General features: G+C 46.6%; 1 protein-coding gene across 2 annotated transcripts in view; it reads left to right on the top strand.

Moving 5' to 3' along the window:
• Positions 1-1,248: 1,248 nt before the first annotated feature.
• BMP7 (bone morphogenetic protein 7) overlaps positions 1,249-16,196 on the top strand; it is a 74,490-nt gene continuing 59,542 nt past the window's right edge. Inside the window, exon 1 of one of the 2 annotated variants that reach the window (XM_033153598.1) lies at positions 1,249-2,121. In XM_033153598.1, the coding sequence (XP_033009489.1) occupies positions 1,671-2,121 (451 nt within the window). In that variant the 5' untranslated portion in view covers positions 1,249-1,670. The remainder of the gene's footprint in view (positions 2,122-16,196) is intronic. The other variant, XM_033153599.1, reaches the window with a different exon arrangement.

Genomic DNA, 16,196 nt, shown 5'->3' with positions numbered 1-16,196 from the left:
ACACTAGAAACCATCTTCTTGACTTCTAAATTTCTGTTTTGGGGTATTATTTTAAAAGTGGAGGAGCATTCAGTCTTGTAATTCCCCACGCAGCTGCAGTCTAATGGAAGTCCAGTTACCTGGATGAACTTCCTGTTATCTGCTACTGATGGGCTGGGTTTCTATTTTTTCTTATCTATAATCTGAACTTGGTTTGGCTTTCTGCTTTATTTGGTAACTGGTTTTTAACATTTTGTATGAATTGCTGTGAATATTTCAAATTTATGTGTATTGTGAAGGAAAAATGAACCCCCCCAAGAGGAAACGTGGAGGTGCCCTGCAAAGTACGGTGGGGGTAGGATTTAATAAGGTTAGGTTCAAATATTTTAAGTCCTTTGCACTGGGCCCTAGATTTTCTGGCCACCCTTTCTTAAACATGAATAAAGTTTTTGAAAACAACTTTGCATTCAAGGCAGTGAGCATGCTGCAAAGTGCGAGCCACTCACCGTCTTAATTTGTTCAGAGATCTAAATTTGCATCCATTCATACACATTAGCATTTGCAAAGTCTATGCAAATTTGCATCATGAGCCTGTTCCGAGAGTCCTTTTAAAGACCGAGCAACGCCCTTACTTACGTAGTTCTGTAGCATAAAGCTACGGAGACTGAAAGGAAGCAGTATCGAGCTTTATGTTGTTTTTACCTGCTAGCTTTAAACTGCACAGCTCCTTGCTAAGCCCTATACATGAAGAACAGTATACCAGAAGTATAGTTCCCACTTCACAACCCCCCCCCCCCAATAAAAAAGGTGGTTAGCAGCTACACTTTAGAAATAAACGCTGTGGTTTGATTCCCCCGTCCCAGAACTTTGGCGGGGCGTTGCTGTTGCCGGAACTGCAACAACTTCACTCCGAGCCGCAGCCGCTCGCTTTGGGGATCGTCCGAGGCCGCCCACGTGAGATCCTACCTGGGGGAGCAAGCGGGCAAGGGTGGGGGGTGTCGTGGAAACGCGCCGCGTGCCTGCGTAAAACAAGTGCCTCGCTTTCCCGGGCGCCAGATGTGGAAGGCCGATGCGCACGCCGCGTGCGTAAAAACCTTTATTTCCCCCCCTCCTCCCCCCACCCCACCCCAAGGGTCCGAGCGTCGTTGGGGACACAGAGCCTGGATCGGCGGGGGAAGCGAGCGGCGGTCCCACGCAGCCGGCGAGGCTGGCTTTTCCAGTGGCTTCACTTCGGGACACTGATACCAGTTGGGCAAGGGAGTGCAACGCGCCGAGCTCCGCCCCTTTGCGCGAACTCCCGCTGCCCGCCTGCTTTGCGAAGCCGCCGCTCAGAAGCCTTGCGCTTGGTGGCGAGGCGGGCGGGCGAGCGAGCGAGGGAGCGAGCACATCCCCGAGGGAAGCAGCCAGGTCGGAGCCCGGGGTCGCTGGGCCGCTCTCCTCCCCTCTCTCCGCGTATGGCTCTCGGCAACTAAGCGCGCTCGCTCCTCCCTCCTTCCCGGGATCGCCCAGGCTATCATGCGCTCCTCTCGGTGGGCTCTCCAGGGCAGCTCGCCGGCCAAGTGATCGGGTCCCTCCGCGGGGCGCTCGGCTGCCCCTTCCTTTTTAATGCGCGGCTCTTTCGGCCGGCCGCCTCTCCCGCCGCCGCCGCCTCCCAGCCCGCCGGCTCCCTGGCTCTGCCCCCCGTGACGGAGATGCGCGCGGCGGGGTGGTTCAAGCGGCGGGCGGCGGAGGCGGCTGCCGCCCGGCTGCTCATCTGGCTCCTCTTGGGCGCCTGGGCTGTGGAGCTGCGCTGCGCCCTGGCCGACTTCACGCTGGAGAACGAGGTGCACTCGAGCTTCATCCACCGGAGGCTCCGCAGCCAGGAGCGCCGGGAGATGCAGCGGGAGATCCTCTCCATCCTGGGCTTGCCCCACCGGCCGAGGCCCCATCTGCACGGCAAGCACAACTCGGCGCCCATGTTCATGCTGGACCTCTACAATGCCATGTCGGTGGAGGAGGAGGGCGCCGGAGGCAGCGACGGCGGGGAGGGCTACTCGTACCCCTACAAGCCCATCTTCAGCACTCAGGGGCCGCCCCTGGCCAGCCTGCAGGACAGCAACTTCCTCACCGAGGCCGACATGGTCATGAGCTTCGTCAACATGGGTGAGTCTCTTGGCTTGCAGGGAGAGGGAGAAGGTGCTTGGGGAACACTTTGGAGACGGACACTTCCTCGTGGCCTCGGGGAAGCCAGGAGGAACCTGTGGGATGGTGAGGCCGAGTGGCTGGCACCAGCAATGCAGGCCTGGCATCTTGGGCAGTTCCTGTGGCATCCATGTGCCACCCTGTAGGGCCTGTTTGGGCAGACACCTGCTGAGGGCTTCTCTAGCAGCACGCAGGAGCCATTTCCCCCAATGCCCCACCAATAGTGGTACTCCAGGGCATTGTGGGAAATTGCAGTGACCCATGCAGTGATGCACCCCCCATGAGAGGACATTTTGCCAGACATCTCTTCAGACATGGAGCTAATCTTTTTTAAAACAACAACAACCCTGCTTGAACTGACCTGGAACTATTTATTATTATCTCTTCAATGTTTGTCCTGGCTTCAGATGCTGCCCCTTCACCCAGAAGTATTAGACTGGGCTTTAAAAATATTAACACTCCACTTAAGCACCTTTTGAGGAACCCTCTGGTTACACGTATGAGACAACTGTTAAGGGAAGGGGTTTAGTGCAGCACTCCTGAAGTGTTTTGATCTCCACCCCCCAAAATGTTTATTTTAATTTCCGGGATCCCCCATTCTTGCGCCAACCATCAGGACAGCAAATCCTTGGTGTGCCATTCTTGTGTGCCAAAGACCTGTTGATTGGGGTTCTTATCCAACACTGGCATTTGAAAAGGTGATGGTGTTTGAAAAGCGGGTTTATGATGCCCCTCAAATCTGCAAGCAGGGAAACATCAGAACAAATTAGTGGGTCTTTGCTAATTGGGTTGGATGGATGGAGCAAGTGGAGGAACTGCTATCCACACAAATCCAATGTGAATCAGTTATGATCCTCTTCTAAGGGACATTCACCCTACCAGTGTGTTTTGAATACTGAGAGAAGGGTGGGTCCACCTGCCTCAGGATCCTGTCCTCCTTAAAACTTTATATCGCTCCTTCTAGCACTAGGTGACCCATACTCAACAAGGGCAGTAGTGTCCCACCAGCTCAAGAGCCATTAATTTAACATGCAACCTGTCAGTGCTGAGTGATCTTCAGATATGTGCTTTTGCTTATTACTGAGTGTTTCTAGGATAGCCACCTTAAATACTTGTTCAAGGCCAAAGGTTTGGGCCATCAGCTATCTTCAGCCCTTTCCCTGCAGAGAGCATTCATAGATTCACTTTAAGGCTGCAATCGTATGCACACTAACTTGGGAGTGAGTGGTGCTTGAATGCATAGGACCAAGATGCATGGCAAACCATGGCATGTTCAAAAGGCAGATTAACCACCGAGTAGCAAATAGAGCCCTTTGGGTTCCATGCTTGCAGCAGCCAGCGTGCATTGCAAGCATCAACTGAAACCTTCACCAATGAGTATGGATTTTTAAAAGATGAGGAAATTGCATCATTTTACTGTGTACAAGCGCATGGAGCCTGGAGGTTACAGAATCTTGTGCATGGGCCCCTAATTATACTTTAATGTACATGTTTTGGTACCAAGTTCACAGTAGGGGTGGTGTACTTGTCTAGCTCTTTAAAAATCAAGTAAAACAGGGAGGGGTATGGTGCTGTTATGGGGTAATTTAACCTAGAATAAAGACTTTTGTGACTAATTTAGGATTGTGAGAATAATTCCATATGCGTGTGCTGAAAGTGTAATAATTTCTTTTCTTTTACCATGGAAGTATGGATAAAGTATGGAAAACAGCTCTGTATCAAGAAGTCTTGAGAACTAGCTATAAAAAGGTGGTTCTCAGTTGTGGTTGCAACTGTGATGATTGATCATGTGGTGTTGTTAATTGTGGATTAATTAATCTCAATTAGTGTCATTTTGTAAATGCACTCGGGAGCTGGCTCAGAGATATTTGCTGTGGCGACTTAGAACTCTTTGGTTCACCTCCCAATCTTGTTTCGTTTTTGCTGCTGCCTGAGCAGGAATGCCATAATGTCCATCTTTATTTCTTCACTTTAGTGGTGTTTGCCTGCACTTTGCCGTGAGGCTAGTTCAGACTTGGGAACCTGAACTGCAGCAGGCCACAGACTGCAACACATAACAGATGAAGGGGCTTAAACCACCTTTGAATAACTGCAACATTGCTGGAGCTGCTGTAAATGGAGAGGTCCCCTGGTGGAAAAGGAGATAAACAGAGGCAGTATTTAAGCTTCTCCAAAGAGCCAGTTTTTGTAGGATTTTTTGTGGGGTTCTTTTTCAGGCTGCAGTGTCCAAACCCTTTACTTTAGAGGGATCCTATTTAGACCAGTGGAAGAACTCTGTAGTAAGTGGCTTGTGATCTTAATGACCCCAAGAAAGGTTCTCTAGTAAATCCTCATTTGCTGTTCTTTCTAATGAGCTGGCCTGGGTTGCTAGCCTGTGCTCTTGGTAAGCACATGTGGATGGGTTTATGCAAATTAAATGGAAGTTGTCACTTTTCGGCTTGCGGTTGGCTGAGCCTTTTTAATGGGATGTGGTCCTCCAATGGGGATTTCTCTTGGTGTGCTATGGGTCAGAATAAACTGGCTGGATTTGAGTAGAACACTCTCAGGGGCAAGCTGTCTATTTAAAATATATAATTATAGGCACTAGTTTTGCTGTATCTGTTTTTAGCCTGTGTCACATGCATCTGTGAAACCACCACATGTACAGATTGCAACTCTGTGAATCCAGACCAAATCCAAACAGAAGTTCAGGACAGCGAAGAGCTGTAAAGGCAGCCCCAGGCTCCCCCCACTGCCCTCTACTCTGCAACTCACAATTTTAGTCTAAACAAGAAGGGACTCCCCGGGAATTTGAAGGGACACACCCTTTGAATATGAAATGATAATCTGACTCATCTTTGTTGTTGTGTATATGGGTTCTTTTGCCTAAGATTTCATGATTGTCCAGATGAGCACCAAGTAAGACTGTTGATGATAAAATGATGGTTTTGGAAGAGTCTTGTGAATAGTCTGCAAGATGCAGCTGCTGGGAGATAAAAGGCTAAAGGCATGGGTAGACAAACTAAGGCCCGGGGGCCGGATCTCACCCAATCGCCTTCTAAATTCGACCCGCGAATGATATAGGAATAAGCGTGTTTTTACATGAGTAGAATGTGTCCTTTTATTTAAAATGCACCTCTGGCTTACTTGTGGGGCATAGGAATTCGTTCATCCCCCCCCCCAATATAGTCCGGCCCCCCACAAGGTCTGAGGGACAGTGGACTGGCCCCCTGCTGAAAAAGTTTGCTGACCCCTGGCTAAAGAGGTGTCACTTCTAAGTAGACCTGAGTTGGAGGTGTCAAATCGCCGTCCCCAGGCCTCTTCACCCGTGCATCAGGACTTTTCTGAGGCCACACCTCTTATCTCCAGGCCAGATCCTTCAGTGAACCTACTCGGTATTGCCTGGGTAGAATGTTTCCTTTAACTGCGATGATGCTGGCTTGGATCGCTGGCAACGAGATGGGTGTGGGTGTATGTACTATACAAAAATTAGAGGCATGCCCACTTTTGCCTCTGGTCCTGCTCACCACTTGAATGTGGCCCCCAGAAGGTTGCCTATGATAGTATGTGGCTCTTGGGCTGACAAGGGTTCTGCACCTCTGCTTTAGACATTGTTGTTGAACCCGTATGGAACTCCATTGTTGGGAATCCTTTGTAAAACTTGGGTTTGGTAAGGAAAAACCCTATACTGAGCTGAGCGTTTGAACCAAGATTATTCTTCTCAAGTATGCTAGCAAAAGAGAATTGCCAGTAGCTTGCCATTTTATGTATGTCATCGTTTGTGAATCGGGTGATATACACCTGATCCTTGTAATCGTTCCACCCCCTCTTTGATGCAGAAGGATCATGGCAACTGGGTGCACGCACACTGGCGACCATGTGAACCTGCACGCAGTTGTTTATTAACACGGTGTGTATGTATGTAAATGTGTGTGTGTGTAGATACATGTGCATAAACACAGAGCCAAAATGTTCAGGCACACTTTCTAAATCCAGGAAAACCAGGACAAACTTATAAACAATGCAACTCAATTCATAGAATCATAGGATAGCTTAGTCTGCAGAGCATGAGACTTTAATCTCAGCCCAATCCTGTGCAGGCTTACTCTGAACTAAACACTGCTGTGTTCAGAGGAATGTGGTCCCACGTAAGTGAGCAAAGAATTGCAAGACTTTGAGCTGCTTTGCATATACACATCCGTCCCTTGGTGGCTGCAGCAGCGTCAAGCAATGACTTGTTTGTGTGATGAAACCATCAGGTTGAACACCACAGATAGAACTGTAGTATTCCATTCAATCAATGCCTTGCCTTTCCATGGAACTGCTCAGCTGTATCAAACGGTGAGCAATCAAGAGATGCACATGAATGAATGAAATAGCTCACATTTTCCATTGTTTATCTCGGGGTGGGGAACCTCTTTCAGCCCAAGAGGCACATTCCATTGTGGGCAGCCTTTCAGGGGCCACATACCAGTGGTGGGCAGGGCCAGAGGCAAAGTGGGCATAACAACAGGTGTGACTCTTACCTTTGTAATAGTAGGCTATTTTCCGGCATGCAAAAGTATGAGATTTCTGCATGTACATACACTGCCCCCCCCCTCAATTCTTGGTCTTATACCTAGGCAAGCAGAGACATTACTGCAGTTCAAGTATACATGCCATCCTATGAGGATCACTTGAGGAGGTTTCAGAGCAGGAACAGTGAGGTGTGAACCATAGAATTGTAGAGTTGGAAGGGCCCACAAGGGTCATCTCCAACTCTCTGCAATGCAGGAATCTTTTGCCCAACGCTGGGCTCAGACCCACGACCCTGAGATTTAAGAGTCGCATGCTCTACTGGTGGCAGATTCCTTGTGTATAATTTTGTGCTTTAAGAAATTATTTTGTCAGCCTTGAATCTTCCAACATTCTGCTTCACTGGCGATCCTGGGTTCTCATACCATGCATAAACTTATGCACCTTTATCACGCCCTGTTTTCCTCATCTTTTCTAATGCCCCAGATGGTGTGATGCTTTCTCAGAACAGAATTGGCCAAGCCACTGTATCATTTTGGTCGCACTTTTCTGATTTCCCCCCTTCTTCAGAATGCCCTTTTTGAGGTGAAGTGACTAAAACTGTACACAGTATTTCAACGCTGCCTGAACCTTAGATTTGTATTAACAGCATTAATGCCAGTTTTATTTTCCACCCCATTCCCAATAACCCTTAACGTGAAATTTGTCCTTTTACTGCCCATTCACACAGTTTGGAAATATCATTTTGGAGCTCATTGCAATCCACCTTTCTTTTAAACTACTCTGAATAAATTGGTATCAACAGCAAACTTTGCTACCTCTCTGCTCACCCCTTAACTCTAGATCATTTATGAAGAAGTTAAAAGGCACAGGTCCTAATACCAGTCCTTGCGTGCCATGTTGGCGCAGGGGGGAATTCACTTTCTAAATCTCTCCAGCAGTAGAAGTAGATAAACACAGGTGGCAGTTCCAGAGAAACAGCATGCATTATTTGTTTCCTAAAAAGCTAGCTGACTTTCCACAAATGTCTTAGAATCCTCATACATTATCTCTATGTAAGCAAAAGCTACAGGAGTCTTGTGTTACAGTTTGAAATATTTTAACAAACCATTTCATTTGAGAGTTTAAGCAATCTCACAAAAATTGCAGCCCAGAGAAAAGTGTAAAGCTTCATTTGAAATGATGAACAGAAAGCTCTTCTTTGTCAGGTCCTGTTTAGGAAGAAATCACAGCTTATACTGTATAAAAGTAGACAACATGCTTCAACACTGTGCAGGTTAATGGGACAAAGTTAAGATAATTGCAAGTATTATATTGGGTCCAAACCCAACCCCTTCTTAGTGCCAGCATATACAGTCAACTGGGTTTCTCCGCCCCCCCTTCAGCTACTTAAGAGGGCTGTGCACCTGATGCTACCTTTGTGTTGAAAAAAACCCCTGCACATAGAAAAATACCACATCAGGGAGAAGGATAGGCTCAACTTTTCCTCTTTTCCTCTAATTTTCTATGGTGTAGTAGGCAGTTTGCTTTATGGCAGAGCACCCAGTCGCTCCCCTTCTGCCTGCTGATTGTAGAGACCAGTCTAATGCTGTTCTGCAGGAGATGCTCTTCAAGAAACCATGGTGCTGTTATAGTTCTGTTGTGTTTGCCTTCTGTTAGCATGGTCTGTCATTAGTAAGATGATAGGCAAGATCCAATCGTTTTAACATAGACAGGTGGAACTATTAGCAACAAGGCACTTCTGAGAGTTTTGTCTGTATGGTTTTGTTCCCCTGTCAACAGTGCATGCCAGGACGAGTTTAAGAAAGGACATAGATCCATAATAGCTTTCTTCATCCTTGTGCACACCTTTCATCCCATTGTAGTCTCAGTTCTTTCATCTCCATGGGACAAAGGCCAGCTTGTTTATAGACTTCTTAATGAATTAGACTAGTTGCTAGCCAGCCTATATAGCGAAGCACAGCACCTGCTTTCAGACATACAGATTTCTATTGACAGTGGAAATTAGAAGGTCTTTTGTGAGGTGGTGTCCCCCCCCCCTTTTAACCTGAAGGGTTTCTATAGCGATCTTTTAAAATTGCAGCCCGTATTAAACTGTGTGCCTTGGTTTTGTAAGAGATACTCTTGTGGGCATTGTATTTCCCAGGTAGGGTTTTGTTACATACGTCAAACTAGCGCAGCAAACGCCATAATGCCAGAATGTGCATTGCAGCAGAGAAGTGTCATAGCACTATGGCAGCATTTGCAGTTTCTTTTCCTAAGTAAGTTTAAGTACAGAACTTAAATAAAATAAACACAGCCCTCAATAATTGCAACAGATTGGTACACATTAACTGACTTCCTTGCAATTTTCTACCTACTCCTTTGCATGTCTGGTCATCGGGAGAAGGAGTTTTTCAAGGAGGTGCTAGGTGGGCAAGCTTTGCAAGGATGGCGGAAGATCTAAAAGATTTTACATTTGGAACAAATGATCCTTTATGAGAAGACAGAGTAGCTTTGTAAGTTGTAAGGAAGCACCGAAAGATGGAGAACCAGCAAACGACACTTATTCGTTTCTTTTTGTGCTCAATACGGTAAAGTGTAGTTGGGGAATGTGTGAGGAGCTGTGTATCCTCTGACGCATAGACAGCCACAGAGGTGATGCATGATTTCCCCCCTCCATTGGTTACACTGGAATTGCAGAGGGAGAAAGTGCAATCAATGGTCATATGCTTCCTTGCAATGTGCAAAGCCACCTTGAAAACGAACTTGAGTTATTATGGAAACCACAACAGTTTACTTGTCGTGACTCACACTGGAGAACCTGGGCTTTTAACTTGATGTAGGTATTGAAACTTCACTGTTAAGAAATCCTGTCCTACTGAGTGACAGTTCCCATAATCTGCAGATCATTGTTTAGTGTGCACCATTCTCCAAACTGCCATCATAAGGGCAAAGGAAACGGGAAATACCGGTGTGCATTGATCTTTGCTATTCTTTTCCAAGGAGGGGTTGTCCCTAATATGGCAGTTACGGATGCAAGTGTCTAGCACTAGCGTGCCAGCAAAACAGTGCAAGTTGGGTTTATGGGAGTATTGACCCTGCCTGCTCTGCCAGTAACAGAGTGCAGCATGCCTGCAGCAGCTAACAGCTCTTTTTTCCAGCCCCTTAAACAGATGTGGAATTGAAAAACAGCGGTGATTTGACAAACCACGCAGAGGAAGGCTTTCCAAAGGTGTGGAACCACCACTGACAAGACACTGATCGTTTAGGAGGGAGGGTACATTAGCCAAAGGGAGAATGGATTCTTTTTTCGGGCAGGGGAGTTGTTGATGTCTGAATTTGAGATCCCATCTGTTACACTGTTTGTAGCCCTGGGCAAGTTTCCACCTTGCTGAATATTCTTTTTACATAAGCCCATCAAATGCCTTTGAGAAGCTTACAAGCAGGTATGAAGTCAACAGCCCTTCCCTGTTCATGATGGAAATGTTGGCAAGGAGAGGGGCTGTTAGAGGCACCAATTGCTCTGAATTCCCGAGGGCAGCTGGGACATATAGCAGAGGAAGCCATCTTATATAGAGTCAGACCAGAGGTCGGTTTAGCTATCTATTGTTTACATGGATTGGCAGCAGCTCTTACCACCCCTACCTGAAGATGGCAGGGATAGAACTTGGGACCTTCTGTGTGCAAAGCAGATGTCTTACCCCTGAACGGTGCTCCTTACCCAAAGCTGATGGACGGTTCAATCAGTTTTAGGTTTGTGGTGTAATATGCTCTTAGTGTTACAATTTTGGCCCTTATTCCTGCTTCAGCCGGTATCTTCCTGTCGCCTCTTGTTCCTTTTCCTTGGTTTTTCCTATCACACAGCTCTCTGCTTGTTGTTGTCCCTCCTCTTTTTCACACTCGCATGTGTGTTTCCTGCTTGGCAGGGGGTTGGACTAGATGGCCCTTGTGGTCTCTTCCAACTCTATGATTCTATGATTCTATGTGGGCAGATAAAGCATATTCCAACACCCATTTAAAGCACATTGCTTCCCCAAAAGAATCCTATATAGACAGAATCCCCTGACAGAGCTACCATTTCTTTAAAAAACTACAGTTCCCAGCAGCCTCTGGGGGGGAGCCGTGCCCTTTAAACATGCATGGAATATGCTTTAAATGTGTAGTGTGGAACTGTCCTCATGTATTCCGGCTCCCTTCCTTTCCTCTTGCTCCCTTCTTGGTGGCTGAGACCCACACCCCATTGTTGTCCTGTGCTGGGCTGAGCAGCGCTGCATCCGCCGGGAGGTCTTCCTGCTCCATCCCTTCCTTTCCAACTGGCTCACCTTCCAGCCAGACTGCCAACACCACATCACACTGGAGACGTCTCCTCCCTGAACTCCATCGCAGTAGCTTAGCAAGCTCGGCATAAGCTCCCCCACCCCAACCCTGATGTTGCAGCAGCTGGGATGGGGAGATTGGAACCTGGCTCTCCCCGGACGTAGCCTGTCACTCTAACCATTGCACCACACTGCTGCTGCTTTTCCTCAGGTGTGCCGCTTAGGAGCTGTGGTAAGTCTAATGGGAAGTAGGGAACTGAACACCATTTCAATCACCTGTTTCTTTCGGCTTAGTGAAATGCAGCAGGCAAGGGCATGGCAGTTGCCCAGCTACCACCAAAGGACTCCCTCCCTCAGAATAGGGCCCCCAGGCAAGATTGATGGTTTCCCCAGAGCAATAGGTAAGTGAAATCCCAGTATTCAAGGAGAGAACAATACCACCCCACCTCCCTCAGACATGCAAAATAACCTGAGGGGTTTGTGGAGATACTTGCCTTCTGCTTTAGAGGTTTGCATTTGAAACATAGCCACCCCAGGGTAAAACCCATTGTCTTTCTGTTGCAAATTGAGGAAGGACTTCGCCCTTTAAAATGAAGAGTAAAATGAAGATCAAAAGGCAGGTTGTTGTTGTTTTATTAAAAAATACTTTTTATTAAGCTTTTTGGATCTCTTTAGAGGGTGATTAGGATGTGAAGGGCTTCCACTCACTGGGGAACAACACCTTCGGAGTGCTGTTGTTCTCAAGTCTTACTTAGCAGGATGCCTGGTTGGCTGCTGTGGGAATCTGGGTTGCTGGACTGGATAAGGCTCTGGCCTGGTCTAGTTCAGCATCCGGTTCTCACAGTGCTGTGGGAAGCCCGCAAGCAGGACCTGAACGCAGCAACACTCTCCCCACTTGTGGCACCCGGCAGCAACTGGGAGCGACGCTTTCGCAATCCCTATGCCTGCCCCACGCTAACCGATGGAGACTGTTTTGTGCCTGGTGACATAAGTTGCAGGAAGGACAGGGCATAGCCAAGTAGCAAGGGAGGTGCTGTAGGTAGTTCAGTGCACCTCCTTTGCACGCAGCAGCTCCCTGGCATGTCCAGCAAGAGCTGGGAGGGACTCCTGTCTGAAGTTGTAGCTAGCCACTGGTAGTACGTATTGACAATACTGATCTAGATAGACCAATGGTCTGACTTGGTTTCCTCTGTACATTTTCCCAGACTGTGGGTGGCTTTGCACATGCCCCAGCCCCTTGTCTGTTTATAGTGGTGTTATTAGGGAAGATATTTTGTTTGCACTTGTTATTTGGGCATATAAAGCCATGAATGGCTTGGGAACCAGGTAATTGAAAGAGCACATGCCCCAGTATCAGCCATCTTGGACACTATGATTGGCAGACAAGGCCTTGTTGGTGGTGATGCCACCAGGGGCTGCTTGGGTGGAGTGACAGGCCCTTTCCGGTGGTGGCTTCTTTTTTTGTGTGGAATGTCCTCCCTCTCTGGTGAGGTGTATCTTGCTTTCAGAAGCAGTTTGAAAACTTTCCTGCTTATAGGCATTTGATGGCTGAAGGATACTGTCCCTGACATCCCTGAGACCACAAGATGAGAAAATGCTTTTAACTGTTTTTTTAGAATGTCGTAATGATAACTGTTTCTGGTATTTTTTAACTGCAATTGTTTTTAGAATGTGCCATGATTCCAGAATGGTGATACCCAAACTGGATATATTTCAGTTTCAGAGAACTGTTTCCTTATTGATTTCTCTGTGGACCTGCTACAAGTGCTTTATAGGTTTCAGAGTTTTTTAAGGTACGTGCTGAGCTCATAGGAAACACTGGTCCTGGCTGTTGGAGAACGTTACCTCATGTGAACTGAGAGGCACCCTTTCCACCCTGATCACAGGAGATCAGGAATCCAGCTGTATTTCTGAGATGTTTGTTTTATTATTATTTATCTCATTGATAAATCCTTTTGGGATTCTTTGGAACAAGGTTTGAAAAGCATCTCTCTAGGCTGCTGCTTCTCAACAGGGTTCTGTGTGATGCTTGGAAACGCAGCTGGATCTTTCAGCAGTGAGAAGTACAGATTTAACTCAAAGGTGGCCAAGTGATTTTATCTTTTATACATTGCTTTTTTATGCTCAGGCAATGGAGCTGGAAACTGTGACTCATAAATTTTATAAATAAAAATACAAGGGCATGAACTCTTCTAGTTGTGGTTTTGGTGATGAAGCAGGAATAAAATCATAGCCTGGGCACATTTGCAATGCATTTCATTCTGAACATGATTTTAGCAGGCTTTGCTGTAATATTTTTTCTTTTCTGCAAATTCATTTTTGTGTGAATCAAAAGTGCATCAGCATGGAAGCAGTTTCCCCCTTCCACCGCTCAGGTAGCCCTGTAATTGACATTGGGGTGTGCTTATAGGATGTACTTCATTATACACTGGAATAGCTCAGTTGGTAGAGCATGGGACTCTTAATCTCAGGGTTGTAGGTTCGAGCCCCAAGTTGCACAAAAGATTCCTGCATTGCAGGGGGTTGGATTAGATGACCCTCGTGGTCCCTTCCAATTCTACAATTCTATGATTTACTAGAGCGTTGAGGTCCAATCAAAGCCAGGTTTAAAACAGTGGCCAGTGGGGTGGGGCCAAGTACAAGTTTGCCTCTGAATACAAGTTGCTGGGGAGTGCCAGTGTCTCTCTTAGATCTTGCCATGCAGGCTTCCCACCATGAGAACAGGATGCTGGACTAGATAGGCCTTTGGTCTAATCCAACAGGGCTGCTTTTACCTTCTTAAATGGTACCATACATGGCTCCAATTATCTCCTGCACCCCAAGAGGCCACCCACTGAGTTAACTTGCATAGGCAAGTACAGATCTACATCTGAGTTGCTGCAGATCATAATTCCTATCACAAAACTAAAATCGGCCAGCAGGGCTGCACTAAGACGAGGTCAAAAGCAACTAATGAATACACCTATTTTACAGGTGAGGCACACTGAAGCCGAGAGGTAAGTGATTAATAAATGGTTAGCCGTCTCAGAGGTTTTTCTTTTAAATAAAATTTTTCCATTGTTCAATTACTGGAAGTCGGAAACCCTTGCAGATGTAATGCAAGTCACTGAGTAATCTGCCAGTAGATCCTACTCTTACCTTGGGCTCGCCCCTGATCTGAGTGGTCTTTAGCAAGGTCGGAGTTGTCCCACCTGCTTAGAACAGGTTGCTGAAAATATTTGCAGGCAAGGGTGGCGTTTCTGTGTTCTCCACTCTTTCCTCTTACGCCCGTGTCAACTCCAGTCACCTCACTGACAAGTATAAAATTGTGGTTATATGCTTGACAAAACTGAAAGAGAGAGGAGGAGAGCGGGGGGGGGGGGAGAAGGGGAAAATCAGGAAAATTACTCATTCTTGGAAAGAGTGCACAAAAGTGACTTTTGGTTCATGTAAGCGAAGATGCTGAGGAGACTTCGAGTTTCAGTTTACTTCATACCATCTGGTGGAGTTCTCTCTCTCCCCCCCCCCCCAAATTTCCCCCCTGACAAGTATTTGGCACCAGAATATGCATGCCGTTGCCCCCCTAGAATAGCAGGCTTTTAGCACTGTAGGGCATTAGCGTTTTCATTCTGAAGCAGTTTAAAGAGGTGGTGGTGGTTGTGGGGGGGGGGGACTTGTAGAGAATCCTCCGTTGGGAATTGCTTTGTGAAGTGAATGCAGGGGGCAGGCATTTGCAGCTGTAACCTGGCTTGTGTTAAAAATTGGAAAAAGGCTGCTTTGCATTCCATCTCGCTACAGGCCTTCCTTGGTGTACAGCCAAAGGTTAATATAGATGTCGCAAAGTTTCTTCCCTCCCAGCCCCAACCCCCCACTTCGGAGAGGCTTCAGATATAAGAGTATGTGTACAGCTGTGTTTGTAGTAACCCTTTCATAATCACACTTCTTAAACTTCATTTCCCGGCTTGTATAAATGAAAAGAATTTCTGAAGGGATATTTGACCTGCATTTGAACTTATTTGATCTCCACGTATTTCCCACTTGAAACAAAGCAGATTAAATCTTGGCCCTGGGAAGGCCTGCCGAGGGTCACATGATGTGGTCCATACATCAGGGTAAATACAATTCTCTCTCTCTCTCTCTTTCCCTCCCTCTCTCTCTCTCTCTCTCTCTCTTTCCCTCCCTTTTTAAACGTCTCTGGCTGTTTTGAGAAGCGTGTGCATTGGGTCATTTTATGCTGAGATTTATAAAACCCGCCCAGAGGCTCAAAGCAAAGCAACACCGGTGTTCCTTAGGGACCTTTAAGAATAGGCCCTACGACAGCAATCTTAATATGGATATGCAAAAAGGTGCTTCTATATGTGAATGTATAAAAGTGTTCAAAATTGCCTGTCAAATCATCTCCCATTAAAAGTTCGCTAAAAAAAAAAAGCTGCAAAGTTTTCTTTGAAGATGCTTGTGCTTTACAACCTCTAGAATGTTCTAGAACTGGGGAGCATCCATTGGGAGACGCCCTCTCCCCATGCTCTGTGCCCTCAGCATTTTAATCTGATGCATAGGCAGCACCGTCAAGCGTGGAATGGACCATAGAAATTGACGCGAGACATGGCCTGGACCGGTGGGTTCTATAGCATGTGTGTCAAATAAAAATATCAGGTGGTGTGATGTTTTTCAGCAAGGTGGAAGGGTGATTATTTATGGCGATACAAAGGATAAAGGGGAAATGGAAAACGTATGTTCCAAAATCCAGATCTAGAGTGGTCTGTGTATGTGTGTGTTGCAGGTGGGGGTCTGCGTGCTTTTAGTTACGTTCCTGAAATAATCTCCTTTCCCCTCTAGCATTTCGCATCGGGAGGCTTTGAAAACCTCTCTGGGTTGGGAAGCATTCAAACTACTTGACTTTTTAAACAGGGAGCTGCATAGGCTTGTAATTAAAGTACCAGAACAAGTGGTTAAGTGCATAGGCCTCAGGAGGAATATTGCAGAGGGAGTTGTTTTCAGGTTTGCAAGCCTGCTTCAGTATATCATCGCTGTGCACGAGAGATTCAGAACAGGTCCTCTAGCACGTGTATGTTATGTTGTGTATATATGATTGACAGGGGATGTTTTATTTAGTTCTTTTTTTAAAAAAAACAGTTTCCTAACCAGGGACAAAATCCAAAGCAAAGACTGCAATTCAGTTGGATTCTTCTTAGGATGTCATTCATTCTGAATATCAAAGTGTTCAGGTTAACAGTTGCATTTAGGAACGAGAGTTCCAGAGCTGAG

This window comes from Lacerta agilis, chromosome 6 (genome assembly GCF_009819535.1).
Source record: "Lacerta agilis isolate rLacAgi1 chromosome 6, rLacAgi1.pri, whole genome shotgun sequence".
Lineage (NCBI taxonomy): Eukaryota > Metazoa > Chordata > Lepidosauria > Squamata > Lacertidae > Lacerta > Lacerta agilis.
Note: the sequence above shows the minus strand (reverse complement) of the source record. Positions and strands in the feature narration are given on the sequence as shown.